This window comes from Pantherophis guttatus, chromosome 10, assembly GCF_059756535.1.
Source record: "Pantherophis guttatus breed Tessera chromosome 10, ASM5975653v1, whole genome shotgun sequence".
Taxonomy (NCBI): Eukaryota; Metazoa; Chordata; class Lepidosauria; order Squamata; family Colubridae; genus Pantherophis; species Pantherophis guttatus.
The window spans coordinates 15,556,852-15,573,540 of record NC_142072.1 but is presented as its reverse complement, the minus strand read 5'-3'; the positions used below and the strand labels follow the sequence as shown (position 1 = coordinate 15,573,540).

The 16,689-nt window shown below is 45.4% G+C and overlaps 1 protein-coding gene across 2 annotated transcripts in view; it reads right to left on the bottom strand.

Moving 5' to 3' along the window:
* FGR (FGR proto-oncogene, Src family tyrosine kinase) overlaps positions 1-16,689 on the bottom strand; it is a 55,994-nt gene that overhangs the window by 9,296 nt on the left and 30,009 nt on the right. The window contains exons 3-9 of one of the 2 annotated variants that reach the window (XM_034413607.2): positions 15,085-15,347; positions 12,524-12,626; positions 11,184-11,282; positions 10,930-11,033; positions 8,506-8,655; positions 3,764-3,919; positions 967-1,146 (exon numbers count right to left, since the gene is read on the bottom strand). In XM_034413607.2, the coding sequence (XP_034269498.1) occupies positions 967-1,146; positions 3,764-3,919; positions 8,506-8,655; positions 10,930-11,033; positions 11,184-11,282; positions 12,524-12,626; positions 15,085-15,334 (1,042 nt within the window). In that variant the 5' untranslated portion in view covers positions 15,335-15,347. Of the gene's footprint in view, positions 1-966; positions 1,147-3,763; positions 3,920-4,910; positions 5,076-8,505; positions 8,656-10,929; positions 11,034-11,183; positions 11,283-12,523; positions 12,627-15,084; positions 15,348-16,689 lie in introns of both variants that reach the window. The other variant, XM_034413606.3, reaches the window with a different exon arrangement.

Here is a 16,689-nt window from a genome sequence, read left to right as displayed (position 1 = left end):
TTCTCAGATTGGTGGGCCCATTTGAAATCCTGAGGACTTGCCAAAACAGCTGGTGTGATGAACGTGGAGGTTGCAAAACCTGAAATTCAACAGCTGGATCTACTCTTCAGCACTTTGGAGATCTTATCCCTAGGCTACTTTGGGAAGGGGAGGCTGAAGGAAGGATGGAGCTTAATGGCCAAGTGCATGCATAAGCATGAAACTGGAGCACAAACTCCAGTTTTCATGATCCTAGAATTTTCATAGGACTGACGTTGAAATAATGATGCTGCATCTTCCTTTGCAGGGTGCCAGGTTCCTATTTAATTTTAATAAAAAGAAACTCTGTAGAAGATGAAAGGGGTATCTGTAGGCGACCTGAGGCTCACAGGTACCATGTTGCCTATGCCATATCACTTGCCCTTTCTAGAGAAAGGAACATACCATTACCTTGGATAGGGGGATCTCAAGAGGAGAAAGTGGTCCATGGCTCTCTCCATGGTGCTGCTGTCTCCATCACCCATTGATAACACGATATTCCTAACATGTGGTCTTCCATCCAGGTTAGTGGGTGGGTTCTGTTTAATGTCAGTGGTGACCTACACATGGCCTTCATTCTGAGTCAACTGTCTGAACCCTGGGCATCGTTCTGATCCTAAGCCCATGAGCTCAGGTGTCATTTTGGTAGCCCTGGATGGATATTCAATTTGGAGGCAATTTTCTTGAATCAAGTCTCCCTAAACTCATTCGGACAATTCTTGTTGCTGAATGTGCACATCTAAGAAGGAGGTGCTTGATTGGGACAATTTGGTGTGAACAAATGCAAGCCACTGGATCAAAATTGCCGAAGGGACTCAAACCTACTTGATGGTTCAATTGAATCAACAGTTCCTACTTCACCCAATTCACAGAGGCCTGTTGGTTGGCCCCTTTGCCACCCACCCATCTAGAGGGGGGTCACTGTCTGCTGGAGGCAGCTTATCTAACCTTGGCTCATGAACTCAGTAACAATGTAAATGGGCTCTTCTGATACCACAGCATACAGTTGCACCAGTTTGTCGTGCCGTAAGCGCTTCATGATCTGGGCTTCCTCCAGGAAAGCTTCTGGAGACATGGTTCCAGGTTTCAGCGTCTTCACCGCAACTTTGGTGGTGCCATTCCAAGTGCCTGGAACCAGCAAGAGCCAGTGTTAGAGTCACCGAGGATAGAGACAGTAGGGCCCCAGAACCTGAGGTCTCCCTCATGCCAATGTTATGGAAATGGACAGGGCTGAAAGAAGTCCAGGTTCAGCGTCCTCCAACCCAGTGCTCTCCACATGCATTGGGACGCCAATCCCTAGAATATCTAGCCAGCAGGTCTAAGCTGGGTCCATGATTCTTGGAATACCCACCAATCATCTCGGGAGCACAAAGTTAGGGACAGTTGACCCCGAACAACTAAAATGAGATGAACAACAACAAAAATGAGATGGGGAAGAAGAAATGATGGGACAGGAATGCCTCCACACTGAGGACTTCAATTCAAAAGAAGTCATTTCCCATAGCTGACATTTCCTTGGCTATGTGTGGCATGGTGGCCTGGTGGTGAAGATGCTCGCCTCCCACTTGGAAGGTTGAGAGTTCAATCCTAAGTAGCGGCAGATATTTCTCTCCTGGGGTGCAAAGAAAAAAATATCTGCTGCTAACTTCGGGTGGTGTCAGGAAGGGCATCCGACCAGTAAACGCTCAGCTTCATCCAGTTGCCCTGACTACAAGTGGTCCTTGAGTTAAGACCACAATTGAGCCCAAAATTTATGTTGGCAAGTGAAACATTTGTTAAGTGAATTTGCCCCATTTTACAACTTTTCTTGCCACAGTTGTTAAGTGAATCATTGCATTTGTTAAGTTAGTAACACGGTTGTTAAGTGAATCTGGCTTCCCCATTGACTTTGCTTGTCAAGAAGGTCGCAAAAGGAGATCGCATGACCCCGCGACACTGCAACCGTCATATATGAATCACTTGCCAAGCATTTGAATTTTGATCGCATGGCCATGGAGATGCTGCATAGGTCATAACTGTGAAAAACAGTCATAAGTCACTTTCTTCAGTGCTGTTGTAACTTTGAACGGTCACTAAATGAACTGTTGTAAGTCGAAGAATACCTGTATACCTCGAATTAAAGGATTACAGGGTCATAAAAAGGGAGTTTATGTGCATCCTTCTTAAGGTTCAGGTTTCCAAATTAGTCTTCATCTAGCACAGTGTTTCTCAACCTTGGTAGCTTGAAGACGGGTGGACTTCAACTCCCAGAATCCCCCAGCCAGCGCTGCTGGCTGGGGGATTCTAGGAGTTGAAGTCCACCCGTCTTCAAGCTACCAAGGTTGAGAAACACTGTGCTAGCAGGAGCTACTCTGTGGGTTGACTTCTTTTTAACAGATGCCAACAATTGTGCAGTTGTGCAGATAATCCTCAACTTAATAACCATTCATTTAGCAACTGTTCAAAGTTTCAACGGACCTGAAAAAAGTGACTTAGGTCCAGTTATTGCACTTACGACTGTCTCATCGTCATGGTTATGTGATCCAAATTAGGATGCTTGGCAACAAGCATATATTTATGTCAATAGCAATAGCACTTAGACTTATATACCACTTCACAGTGCTTTACAGCCCTCTCTTAGCAGTTTACAGAATCGGTGTATTGCTCCTAACAATCTGGGTCCTCATTTTACCCACCTCGGAAGGATGGAAGAGCCTGGTGAGATTTGAACTTGCAGTAATTGGAGGCAGCCAGCAGCCAGCAGGAGTAGCTGCAGTACTGCATTCTGACCACTGCACCAAGCTCATTAAAGCATCTTGGAGTGATGTAATCACCATTTGGGACTTTCCTAGCTGGCTTCTGACAAACAAATTCAACGGGAAAAGCCAGATTTGCGTAACAACTGCATGATTTACTGCAGTCATTTGCTTAACAATCATGGCAAAAAGGTTATAACTCACTTAACTGCTGCCTTGCTTAGCAACAGAAATTCTGGTCCCATTTGTGGTCATAAATCCAGGATTACCTGTATGTAGGACACCTCATGTTAACCAACACTGGTCTAATAAGTCATTCTCTAACTGTGGGTCTTAGTAGACCGGAAACCTTGCTACTGGGGGGAAAAATATAAAAGTAGGGGAAAAAATAGAAATGTATGTCATGGAAATTGGCTGGTATCTGGACTAGGAATTCTGACCTGCAGTATTTGCTACAGGTCTTGCACTTTCAGTCTATGGGAAAGGAATATATGTCAACCTTGATGGGAGAAATATATGCTAATTAAGTCAGATGATAGCCACATGCTCTGGAGAAAAGATGTGGCTGCATTAGAGAGCTGCAGATGGGGGTTACACTCCTGCAAGCTCTAAAGCAGTGGTCCCCAACCCCTGGTCCATGGACTGGCACAGGGCTATGGCATGCCAGAGACTGGGCCGCGCAAATAAGGAAGCCCCATCCATGGGATGCAGGCAACCCGTGAAACCATGTCCACTCTGGTGCATGGAAAAACCTCTCTCTACAGAATCGGTCCCTGGTGCCCAAAAGGTTGGGGGCCGCTGCACTTAAGTACCTTCTTGGAACTGAATCCAATGCGCTACACAGCCCTAGTATGTTCCCCTGAATGAAGCAGAGAGGTAAGATTCATATTCTGATCTTCAAGCCTAGTCTGAACCTAAAAGGAGCCTTTCTCCAGGGGAGGCTGCCTGCCCTGTACATGTGTGTGCCCTCTTGAAAAAAAAAAAAAAGAAACCCTGACCCCTTGCCTTACCCATCCACACATCTCCGAAACAGCCCATGCCAAGTTTCTTGTCAAAGTGGATGGACTCGCGCCCGATCTCCCATGCATCTTTAGACAGTCCCACAGTCTGAGGCCTCAGGGTGGGGCAGATTTTGGTTAGGAGGTAGCAGAGACCGTCATTGAATTCTGTAAGGGGTGGAATGAAGGAGGGTGGACAGATGGGATGGAGTGAGATGGGAAAGCAGGATGATGAATGGAGCATGCATTCCAGGCAAGGAGGCTGGACTTTGGAGCGGAGGATGAGAAGGAGCAGAGCACAAGTAGCAATATTGCTTTCAACCACCAGGTGGTGCCCTTGGCTTACTTTGAAAGGATCAAGGACAGGCACTGCATTCCTGCACCTTCACTGCAAATGTTGAGCAGAGAATTTGGGGCATGGTCAGACTTGCAGCTGAAGTCTCCACTATTGTATTCTGGTCACCTTTAGATTCAGCTACTGAAATCAAATGCAGGCTATTTTCCAAATCCTGTTCAGAACACAGATCTAACATGGTAGCATCAAAAATTTGAGGCAAAATGTCCTCTGGTCACAGAGCAGTCTAACTTAAGATCACCAGGCACCGTCTGGACCACTTCCACATTGTCTTCCAAGACTTATAAGAAGACTCAGACCAAACCCCTATCAAATTCTACATTCTCTTCTTACCGGAGAAGCCATCCAGATGCCATGGGTTAAGAAAGCCACAAGGAGCACATGGTTATAATAATGCTCTCCCCTCTGGTAAATCAAGAGACATGTGCTTTCTCCCATGCTGGAGCTTAGAAAGAGACTAGGAATTCGTAAACACTGTTCAGCTCTTTCCATTGTGGATTTATCTAACTCTCCTTGAAAGGCTTCCAAGTTGGCAGGCATCCCTACCTCTGGTGGCAGCGAGTTCCGTTGTTTAACTACCTATTGTTTGGAGGCCTTTCCTGTAATTCATCCTGCAGCTTCTCCCCAGTCCGTCTGCCCAGTGACTTTGCCATAGTGAAAGAAATTCAGCCATCCCGGGACAAAGACTGAAAGAGATGGACTCTCTCCATCCCTGCCAAGCCCCCTTTCTTGAGTGCCCGGGACCTGCCCGGCTTCCTTCTCTTCCTCCTCTCTTCCATCCAGCCTCCCGATGGTTGGTCGTACCAATCCACACTTCCCCGAATTGCCCATTGCCCAGTTTCTTGATGAGCTGCAGCGATTCGCGAGGAATCTCCCAGACGTCTTTGGTTTTGACGGACAGGTCTGCCAATTTGGGCATCCCCTTAGGGCACGGCACGGCCAGGCGGCAGCACAATCCTGCGGCTCTCTCTTGCAAAAGAAGCCCCCAAAACCCAGGGTGGGAGGGGGCCAAAGAGCAAGAGACGCATCATGGAAACAGGGAGGCAAAAGAGAGAGAAAAACAAAGGGTGGTAAGATGAGGGCGAACTGGAAAGGAACAAGAGGAAAACCACTGTTCCACTCAATCCGCAGCCCAGAGAGAGTCATCAGTCCTTGCAGAAGGCAGCAGGGGACTGAAGCCTCATTACCCACCTGTTGAAGGGTTGATAAAACAGCTGCAGTTATTAGGTTTCCCATTTCCACCAGCCCTTCCCAGTTCTAGGAAAGTCACAGCACTAGCAATCAGCACTTATAGCACCTATATACTTAGACTTATATACCATTTCATAGTGCTTTATAGCCCTCTCTAAGCGGTTTACAGAGTCAGCATATTGCCCCCAATAATTTGAATCCTTATTTTAGTGACCTTGGAAGGAATGAAGGCTTCAGCCGGTCAGGATCGAACTCCTGGCAATGGGCAGAATTTGCCAGCAATACTGCATTCTAACCACTGTGCAGCCACGGCTCATATAAAATTGTGGAATAGGAAGGAACCTCAAAAGTTAACTCGTGTAACCAGTTGGACAGTGCAAGGTTCACCAACGCATTTCGGATAGACAATGTCCTAAAGAAAGATTATTTTGCTTTAAAACTTTTTGGGGGTGGGTGGGAAAGAACGATGGAGCCATAATTGAGAGCTGAGGAAAGTTGTGGTTTGCTAACCATTCTAATCAAAGCTGCTAGTAGAGCCACTTTGTGTTAAACCCTCTTTTGGAGGAGGGATCAAAAAGATCTGTTGCTGTTTTGTCGCACAACAGGAACTCTGGGGAATGTCTCAAATATCCTCACTTTGGCTAAAGGCAAAATGCTGACGGTTGCTTTTTAGTTGAGCTTGCTACCTCGTCTGGCACCTTTTTCATTCCCCTTGCCGATAATTATTCCCCATCTTCTCTTCCCCTTTGGAAAAGAAAATAGGAGAGAAACCAAGAAACAGGGCGACTTCAACGCAGTGCCAAAATGGGGAGCTTGACCTTTGCGAGTCTCTGCATGCAAAATTCAAGAGCAGATCTCACAGCTGGTAACCTTGGATACTCTGGAAGAGACATCCATCAAATACGATTTTGCCCCCTTTTGTTTTTATTGGAGGGAGGTGATTCGTTACAGGTAGTCCTCGACTTAGGATGGCAATTGAGACTGGAATTTCCATCTCTAAAGTGATGCAAGTGTGGAAGCATTGCTTAGCAACAGCAATTCCTCTGGTCCCGCTTGCTGTCATTAACTGAATTCCCTCGGTGTTAGGCAAGGCAATTTCCTGCTGGCTTCCTTCAATCAAAATCAGTGGGGAAACCAGCAGGAAGTTGAAGTCCCAGGCCAGCAGGCAGGTAAGTGAAGGATGGAGGGAGGGATGTATGAGAATGCAAGGGGGTTGGGGAGTGTGTGTGGGGCGGGGTGGGGGGGTGCATGAGTGACTGGTGTATCATAAGCATAGAGGGCTGACGGAGGTTGTGCAATGGGAAAAGATTTATTCTGGCAATTTGCAACCTTCTCTGTCAGTTTTCTCACTGACTTTCTGGGGAAGCCAGCAGGGAAAGCTATAAACGGCAAACGTATGATTATGGGATGCTTGGCAACCAGTCGTAAGTGTGAATTGGTTGCCAAGCATCCAGATCATGGTCATGTGACCATGGGGACGCTGGGACAGCCAGAATTCTTGAGAACTGTCTGTAACCACCATTCATTCAGTGCCGTTATAACTTGGAACAGTCATGGATCAAATGGTTATAAGTCAAGGACTACCTGTGGTTTTTTGTTTTTTTTAAAATTTGATTTATATGCCACTCTTCTCCGGAGACTCAGGGCGGCTTACAATGCGTTAAGCAATAGCCTTCATACTTTTTATACCCTATATAGCCTTCATTCATATTTATACGAAGTCAGCTTATTGCCCCCACAAACTGGGTCCTCAATTTACCTACCTTAGAAAAGATGGAAGGCTGAGTCGACCTTGAGCCTGGGGAGAATTGAACTCGCAGTAATTGCAGGCAGCTGGATATTAAATGCTGCCTTAGGAGGCATTAGCCTCCTATGCCACTCAGGTGTAGCCACAGAACCCTGGCTAAATCCAGGTCAAGGCTACAACAGAAAAGATGGTTGGAACCTTACCCTTCCCTGAATCTGTTTTTTAAAAAAACATTCACTCTACTCTCTAGGGAGCTTCTCAGCCATCCAGGTCATGAAGTGAAACGTCTTCAAAGAAAAACCAGAAAGTCCAGTTGCCTCCTGAAAAAGCACTTTTGGGATTCGCTCTACTGGAACTGGGTCCTAATGGCTGCACAAGGCCAGAATTTTTGGCTAGCCGAAACAGCCTTGTTGGTTGCAGAACATTCTTAGGCATAAACCCTGAGCATAGGATGTTGTGCGACTTCAGTCTGCTAGATTTATCCCTGAATCACGATGGAGCAGCCCTAACGATCTTGAAGGCAGAGACAAAGGGCTCCTGAAAACATGAGTCCTAGCATTTTTTTAAAAAAATTAAATAACCTTCCACAACCAGCCTCAAAATGCAGGAATTGGCACCTGATTTTCCATCATTCTCCCGCCAGTCTCTTGCTGTAGAGAGCCATGGAGATGGCCTTGGAAAAAAATATTCAGAGGTTGTTACAAGAAAAGGTTTAAAAAAATTCCTTGAGATTAGGAAGACTCTCAGGCTGACTCTTCCCTGACTCATTAGAGCTGTGTTTCTCAACCCTGTCTGGTGGCTTCAAGATGTTTGGACTTCAACTCCCAGAATTCTCCAGTCAGCAAGGTTGAGAAACACTGCATTAGAGTACAAGGAGGAGGAGAGGAAAAACTTAATCAGACTTGCAAGGATCTGTTATTATTGCCACTATGTCAATAAAACTTAGTTCTAGTCCAGGGATTGGCAACTTTAAATACTCAAAGAGCCATTTGGACCCATTTCCCACAGAAAAGAAAACACCAGGAGCCACAAAGGTCCTAACCGGAAGCCCCCCACCCCACCCCCATTCAATTCTGGAGCTGACCGGAAGTCCGGTTCCCCCACCATAGAAGTCTCCTTCTAGCACAGCACCATTTTTCCTCTACCTGTCCTAACTGAAAGCCCTATCAATTGTGGAGTTGACCGGAAAACCTGCCCCTTGCCATAGAATCTCCTCCTGGTGCGCCATGCTACCCCCCCCCCAGACCGGAAGGTCCTCTCAAAATTGTGGTGCCAACCAGCAACAGGGAGCTGCAACAGAGGGATGAAAGAGCCACATGCAGCTCCAGAGCCACAGGTTGCTGATCCTGAACTTTTGTGGACCCTGTTTCCTAATCTGGACAACTTTAAGAGGCTGACATGTTGATCTTTCCCACACCAATCTTAACACCTTGTCCCTCTCTTGAATCCATTGCTCTTTACCTCTGTAATGCTGCACCAGATATTGCACAGTCTCAAACTGGGTCCGGGTAGTGATGTAATAGCCACCGCTGTCCAGCTTCCGGATCTTGTAATGCTTGACGTGGTCTCCTTTTGTCTCATCCCAATCCCGGATAGATAATGAGTAGGCACCTAGGAAAAGGAGATGGGAAGCAGAAATGGATTATGTGTGGGCAACCTGACTTTGGCATCGTTGCTGAGCTCCAATCCTCCGAACCTTCAGCCAGAGGGGCCAACCGCAAGGCATGCTGGGGATTGTAGTTTAACCTCACTGGGATGGTTAACATCTTCCTTGCCTCTCCAAATGAGGACCTCAGTTAATAGAATGCTGATGGTGATATAGCGAAGATGACAACATTTTAGAGAATCTTGGAAGTCACTCATGTGCCCTTCAGTCTGATATAGGCTTATAATTAACCCAAGAAAGTTGTTCCATTTGTCAACCCTGAAGCTGGCCTGACTGAAGTCATTTTGAAGCTTTGGTATTGCCACACTGGAGCTGAGGGATAGGGAGAGGGGAATAGATATAGTGGGGTTTTGTAGCCAAAACAAACACTTTCTCCTGGGAACCAAGGACATTCTCATACCTAGTCAGAGAGAGAGGAGGAATGATGTTACCAGGCAACCGGACGGCACCTTGATTGGACCATGTGACTGTTTGGGGAAGGGGGAAAACTTTCACTTTTAATTAGGTGAAAACCGCGGGAACCTTCAGAGTCGGTTTTCACCAGAAATGTGCCAGTATGATATTCCCAATAAAACTATTCTTTGAAGAAACTACCTGCCTCGGATGTGGCAACCAAAACTGAATGCAGTTTTCAAAGTATGGCCTTACCAAGGCATTTATAAAGTAGTATTAGCATTTCACGTGATCTTGGTTGTTTATGCCGGACAGTAAAACCCTAACAGGTTTGCAGTCTGACTACCTTAAAGAATATCTCCATCCCAAATATTCTTCCCTGAAAACCTCCAGTCCATATCTGGAGCCCTACCTCAATTTGCAACTGGTAGCAAGACAGGGACCAACTGGAAATAAAACGTTTTTCGTAGTGGCTCAAGTGTTTACAAAATCCCTTTCCAATTAAGCTCCAAGTATTTCTCCGTACACCATTTATTTAATTAGAGGAAAGGGAGGTCATATTGTTTTTGTTTACCCTTGTATAAGTGTGCACGCCCCAATCCTCATCAAGACCACTTTGCTTAGAGAAGGGGCTTACAATTTCCCCCCAACACCAGAACCCCACTGAAAATCTCAAAGCCCCTCATCCCCCAATAGATTTTATCTCTTTCCAAGTCTTTCTTTTCACTGGGTGGTCCTGCCTCGGACCACGATCTCACATATTTCCCCTAGTAGAAGCCGACTCTGAGCCTGTAACCATTGGAATTTCAGCCCTATAACAAAGCTACTCACCAACATCTATGCTATGTTTTGAGTTTGAGAAGTATTTTATAGCATCCCCTTATGTGGCTGAGCTCATATTGTTTGTCATACTGGTTTTATACGTTTAGATATCATTCTAATACCACTCTATAAGGCCTTAGTAAGACCACACCTGGAGTATGCATCCAGTTTTGGTCACCACACTATATAAAAAGATGTTGAGACTCTAGAAAGAGTGCAGAGAACAGCAACTAAAATGATTAGGGGACTGGAAATTAAAAGATATGAAGAACGGTTACAGGAACTAGGCCTGGCTAGTCTAAAGAGAAGGACCAGGGGAGACATGATAGCAGTGTTTCAATATTTGTGGGGCTGCCACAGAGAGGAAGGGGTCAAGCTATTTTCCAAAGCACCTGAAGGCCAGACAAGGAATAATGGATAGAAACTGAAGAAGGAGAGATTCAACCCGGAAATAAGGATAAATTTTCTGACAGGGAGAACAATCAACCAATGGAACAGTTTACCTTCAGAAGTTGTGGGAGCTTCATCACTGGAAGCTTTCAAGAAGAGACTGGAGTGCCATCTGTCAGAAATGGTGTAGGGTCTCCTGCTTGGGTGGGGGGTTGGATTAGAAGACCTACAAGATCCCTTCCAACTCTGTTAATCTGTTAAAGATCGGTGTTTCTCAAGCTCAGCAGCTTCAAGATGGATGAATTTCAACTCCCAGAATCCCCCAACCAGCACAGACATAGCTCTAAGTGTGAAAACACCACCCTCCACCTAGATTACTGACATTCTCATCTTCGTCGTTTCTAAAGCAACTTTTTTGTTATTGAATCTAATGAGACTAGGTAGAGACCAGGTGCAAGAGAATACTTTTTCTTCAGGCACTAGATGGGACTCCTGCAGACCAGAAGGCAGCAGCCTACGCTAGGAAGGCAAAATCGGGAAGCACTGCAGACGGTACTGCCCCCCACCAATGGCTTGCCAAAGGCAAGGGAAACAGGGTGACACCCCAGTGATACCTTTGGTGGTTTCACTCTCGCGGATGAGAAAGGTCCCCCTGGGGTTGCCATGGCACAGCAGCTGCCTCTCAGCATCCTTCCGTCCAATCTTCCCAAAGTACCACCTGGGAAGGAAGAGGAGATGTTCTGGATCAGCGTTTCTCAACTTTAAGGCACGTGGACTTCAACTCCCAGAATTCCCTGGCCTGCATTCAATACAACTGCCAGATTTCAGTAAACGTCCCTCCAAGCCGCTTCCTGACCCCTGTACTTACTCTTCTGCTTGGATCGAGTCCACAGGAGCCACGTAATTGCTGGGGATGTATCCGGTGGATCCTGTGGTCAAGGAGCGTGCCTCCCACCAGTCACCCTCTCTGTAGCAAAAAAAAAGAGGGCAAAAACACAACATCAGTGACTCCCTGCTTGGAGTTTCACCAGCCAAAGAGTACAGAATCCAGAGAGCAGCTCAGTCAAAGGGAAGGAAAAACAGCTGTTGAAAAACAAATCAACCTTTTATTGCATGATTGTCAATCAAGAGTGGACTATATTGGACTAATTGGCCAAGAACCCTTGGGGTCCCTGTCTTCTTTTCACACCTGCAGTGAATCAACAGTAAAATCTGTGCAAGCAAGAGGAGCAGAGTTTTCCCTGCAACTTGCACACTATTGCTTGAGTTGCACATGGACATACCCGTACACCAGGGGTGAAATGCTACCGGTTCGGACAGGTTCAGGTGAACCGATAGTAATAAAAGCTACCAGTTCGGCTGAACCAGTATTTCCGACAATCAACTGTGCCGTGTGATTTATATTCGCTAGAAAGCAGGAAATCCTGCTTTCTAGTGAATCTAAATTGCGCGGCACAACTAAATTCCCCCCCTCACTGTTCTATTTACCTTAGAAAAGGCTTCTTAAACTTTCTTTTTCAGCGCTGCGCGGTAGCGCCTGTGGTGTGCATCAGAGGTGGGTTTCAGCAGGTTCTGACCAGTTCTGGAGAACCAGTAGCAGAAATTTTGACCGGTAGTAAAAATTCTGACTGGCCCCACCCCCATCTATTCTCTGCCTCCTGAGTCCCAGCTGATTGGGAGGAAATGGGGATTTTGCAGTATCCTTCCCCTGGAGTCAGGCGGGAATGGAGATTTTACAGTATCTTTCCCCTGCCACGCCCACCAAGCCACACCCACCAAGCCAAGCCACACCCACCAAGCCATGCCATGCCCACCAAGCCACACCCACAGAACTGGTAGTAAAAATTTTTGGAACCCACCACTGGTGTGCATGCGCGCAAAACACATGTTTGGCGTGCACTGCGCATACGCAGCAAACCAGTAGATGACCTCGGAGGATTTCACCTCTGCCATACACACACGCATATCAAGCTAAACTCAGCCCACAGCTGTCCCAGGTGTGCAATTCCACAGACAGAAGTTAAAGAAAGCTGGGCCTCTTCACTTCCTCGCTAAGACCGAGAGTTCCTCTTTCTTTATTTACATCCTGCCATGAAGAAACTGAAAGCATAATAATTGCTTGGTAGTTCCCATCCAGAAAGTCAATGCAGTTTAGCTTCGGTAAGGAAGAGGTCCCGTGTTCCCATCATGTCAGAACCCAACACTCACGTATTGTTGATGATATGGAATTTCTCTCCCTTGATGAATGTCAGGTCGTCTTCTGTTCTGGCTTCGTAATCGTACAACGCGATGAAAAGGGTCACTCCTCCACCTACAGAGAGAGAAAGATGGACCAAAAGAAGCTGGGTAGGACAAACTCAGCCCTGGACGCATTTATTTATTGTTTATTTATTGGTTTGATTTATATGCTGCCCTTCTCTGGAGACTCAGGGCGGCTTACAATGCGTTAAGCAATAGCCTTCATACTTTTGTATATACCTGCTTAGTAGGGCTTTCGGGGGGCCCCTAAGCGGTGTTCTTTTTTACACAAAGTCAGCTTATTGCCCCCACAATCCGGGTCCTCGTTTTACCTACCTCGGAAGGATGGAAGGCTGAGTCAACCTTGAGCCTGGTGAGATTTGAACTTGCAGTAATTGCAGACAGCTGGTGCTACTTAACAGCACTTTAGTCTGCTGCACCACCAAGGCATTGCCATTGAGGGTATCCTGAGTCCGTAGAAAGACCCTCTGTCAGGGTAATGACAATTTAAAGCTGACCAGCCGCTACAAGGCTGTGGACCAGGATGACTCAGCAGGGTTATTGCCGCTTTAAGAAGTTGTTTATATAAAGGAGGCCATGAGAGGGCGTATCTCTCTCTTCTCATTTATTACTCTCCTTGTTGTGTTCTATCTGCATTGTAATTTTCCGTGTAGAGTTGAAGATTACTTGCTTGCCTGGTATGTGCCTACCACGTGTATGTATGTATCTAGAAGTCTTGTATATAAACCACTCTTTGTAAGACAAACCTCTGTATGTCCTGTATTTTGCTCCTGGGTTGTCTCAAAATAGTAGTCACGCTGTAAACACTTTGACACCCTCAATTCCCCCATTTTCTTGAATGGTTGGACAGAGATGGTGAAAAGTCACAGTGTTTTCTAATGGCTTGAAAATGTTCTCCTCTGCCTAGAGGGCCTTGTGTGGTTCTTCCTCTCAAATTTGTCTGGTACAATGGCTACTTCTGCTGACTGCCGGCTGCCTGCAGTTTGGCAGTTCAAATCTCACCAGGCTCAAGGTTGACTCAGCCTTCCATCCTTCCGAGATTGGTAAAATGAGGACCCAGATTGTTGGGAGCAACATGCTGACTCTGTAAACAACAACTTAGAGAGGGATGTAAAAGCCCTGTGAAGCAGTATATAAGTCTAAGTGCTATTGCTATTTTATTTTCATACAGCACCTAGGAGTGCTATTGTTTTGGGGTGTTTGGTTTTGCCTACAGGTCTCTCCATAGTCCTCCTGGCTACCCCTGAATAAGACTTAGCAATAGCAAAAAGTGCAGGGGTGAAGGTGTTGGACTGGGATCTTAGTGGTTAAAGTGTAGTATTGCAGGCAAACTCTGCCAACAGTCTGGAGTTCAAAGTTGACTCAAGGTTGACTCAGCCTTCCATCTTTCCGAGGTCTGTAAAATAAGGACCCAGATTGTTGCGGGCGAACTGCTGAGATTATAAACAGCTTTAGAGAGTGCTGTGAAGCACTATAGAGTGGTTTAAGCGCTATTGTTATCCTAGGATCCAATTTCTCTCCCTGTTTTAGATCCAGAAGTCTGTTGATAGAGTCTGGACCTGTTTCTCAGCCTAGATTGGGAAGGCAAGAGTGGTACATAGTCCTCGGGTTATGACCACAATTGAGCCCAAAATTTATATTGCTAAGTGAAACATTTGTTAAGTGGGTTTGCCCCCATTTTATGACTTTTCTTGCCACAGTTGTTAAGCGAATCATTGCATTGGTTATGTTAGAGAGGGCTGTAAAGCACTGTGAAGCGGGATGTAAGTCTAAATGCTATTGCTGTTGTCATTAAGCGAATCTATTTTCCTCACTGAATTTGCTTGTCAGAAGGTCGCAAAAGGGGATTATGTGACCTGGGGACACTGCAACGGTCATGAATAGGAACTAGTTGCCAAGCATCCAAATTTTGATCAGGTGACCATGGGGATGCGTCAACGGTCATTAAGTGTGAACGTTTCATCGTAACTTTGAACGGTCACTAAATGAACTGTTGTAAGCCGAGGACTACCTGTATATCCACAGCCCGTAACCTTTAGTAACAATAGATGACAAGTTTTGCAAGTCTCATTCTCTTTTAATGGTTGCCTTTTTTTTCCTGGTGTTTGGGTAACTTTCTAAAACTGCCATTATTATTATTATTATTTTTACTTCATGACACCCAGTGTCATTAAGACTTAGCCAGATTTATAAAATAAAATAAATAAAAATAAATGAAAAGGCCACCATCCAGCAATAAAATGATTTGGACCAACAACAAATAATCATTTTGAAAAGATGGCCTTACTTATCAGATACCATCCTGAAATACTAAACCAGGGGTCTCCAAACTTGGGAACTTTAAGACTTGTGGACTTCAACTCCCAGAATTCTGAAGTCAGTTGAAGTCCACAAGTCTCAAAGTTCCCAAGTTTGGAGACCCCTACACTAAACCAACTGAAAAGAAAAAAAGAGAGAGAAAGGAAAATCTGAAGCCAAGCATCCTTTCCCTAGCCGGTACAAAGACTGACCTGTAATCCCCATTCCTGGCATGTGAATGGATGGTGCTGGGTAGAGGCCGGAGACCCCAGGACCAGCTGGAGTCAAAGGCCCTGGAGTCCCTGGGAAGTTGTTGAAATCTGGGATCCGTGTGAAGTTGGGAGGGTTCTGCTGGGAGGAGTTAGGATCGTAGCAGGAGTTGGGCAGTGGGTTAATGACTCCATCGCTGCTGTTGCTCTGAGTTTGGTTCGCCTTCTTTTTCTTGCATTGCACACAACCCATCGCTGGGCAGCAGCTGTCAGAAGCAGAGAGAGAGAGAGAGAGAACCTGGTTTGTTTAACCATCGTTTATTGAATAACCTCCTCAACTAACTTGATTCATACAACAAGTGGCACCATATACTAAAGTTTGCAAATAGCAATGGACACTTCTCCATATCATACTAGGTTTAACCCGAAGAAATCATATCCTGGCTTAATCAGAGTCTTATCTTCACTCCTTGCTTAAGCCATTTTTTTTTTTCATGAATCTACTAATATTAGATTTTGCTGTTACTCCCTTAGAGTCAAATTTGGATGATATCATTTTGCAATCTTTGAACTGCAGCCGCTGGCATGTTGGTATTTGCAGAGGGCTAGGCTTTTCTTTTCCCTAAGTTTAATGAAATAAAATTAGCAAAAACGAATAAAAGTAACATAGTAGTTTCAGTGTAGCCAAAATTGGAACGATCAATACAGTGCATTAAATTCAGACAGACAGCCCTCTACTTACAATCTCAATGGGACCAGAATTTCTTTGCTACCAAGGTGGTTGTTAAGTGAGTCGTGTCCAATTTTATGACCACTTTTGCTGTGGCCCAGGATGGTGCAACTGTCATAATACATGCCAGTTGCCAAGCACCCGACTATTGATCATTGCAACCACAAGGATGCTGCAAGGGTCAGTCATAAATAACCTTTTTCAGTGCCACTGTAAGTCTGAATAGTTGCTAAGCAAATAGTTGTAAATCAAGGAGTACTTGTATTCAATATGCACATATAATTTGTATAGTAAAGAATAACTGAAGAGGCATGAGAAATCAGAGCTTGGAGAGGCGGAGAAAAGATTTCTTCTTCCCTTCTGAAACAGGAGATCTGTTTGTAATATTCATGGCCTTTATATTAAGGTTGCTATTTTCCCATCAGAAAAAGGCAGGAATGATGAGCAAAGCAGAAAGGGACCCTTGGAGGTCTTCTAGTCCAACCCCCTGCCTAGACAGGAAACCCTACACCATTTCAGACAAATGGTTATCCAATCTCTTCTTTAAAACTTCCAGTGTTGGAGCATTTACAACTTCTGGAGGCAAGTTGTTCCACTGATTCATTGTTCTAACTGTCAGGAAATTTCTCCTTAGTTCTAAGTTGCTTCTCTCCTTGATTAGTTTCCACCTGTTGCTTCTTGTCCTGCCCTCAGGTACTTTGGAGAATAGCTTGACTCCCTCTTTTTTGTGGCAGCCCCTGAGATATTGGAAGACTGCTATCATGTCTCCCCTAGTCCTTCTTTTCATCAAACTAGACATACCCAATTCCAGCAAACGTTCTCTATATGTTTTAGCCTCCAGTCTCCTAATCATCTTTGTTGCTCTTCTCTGTACTCTT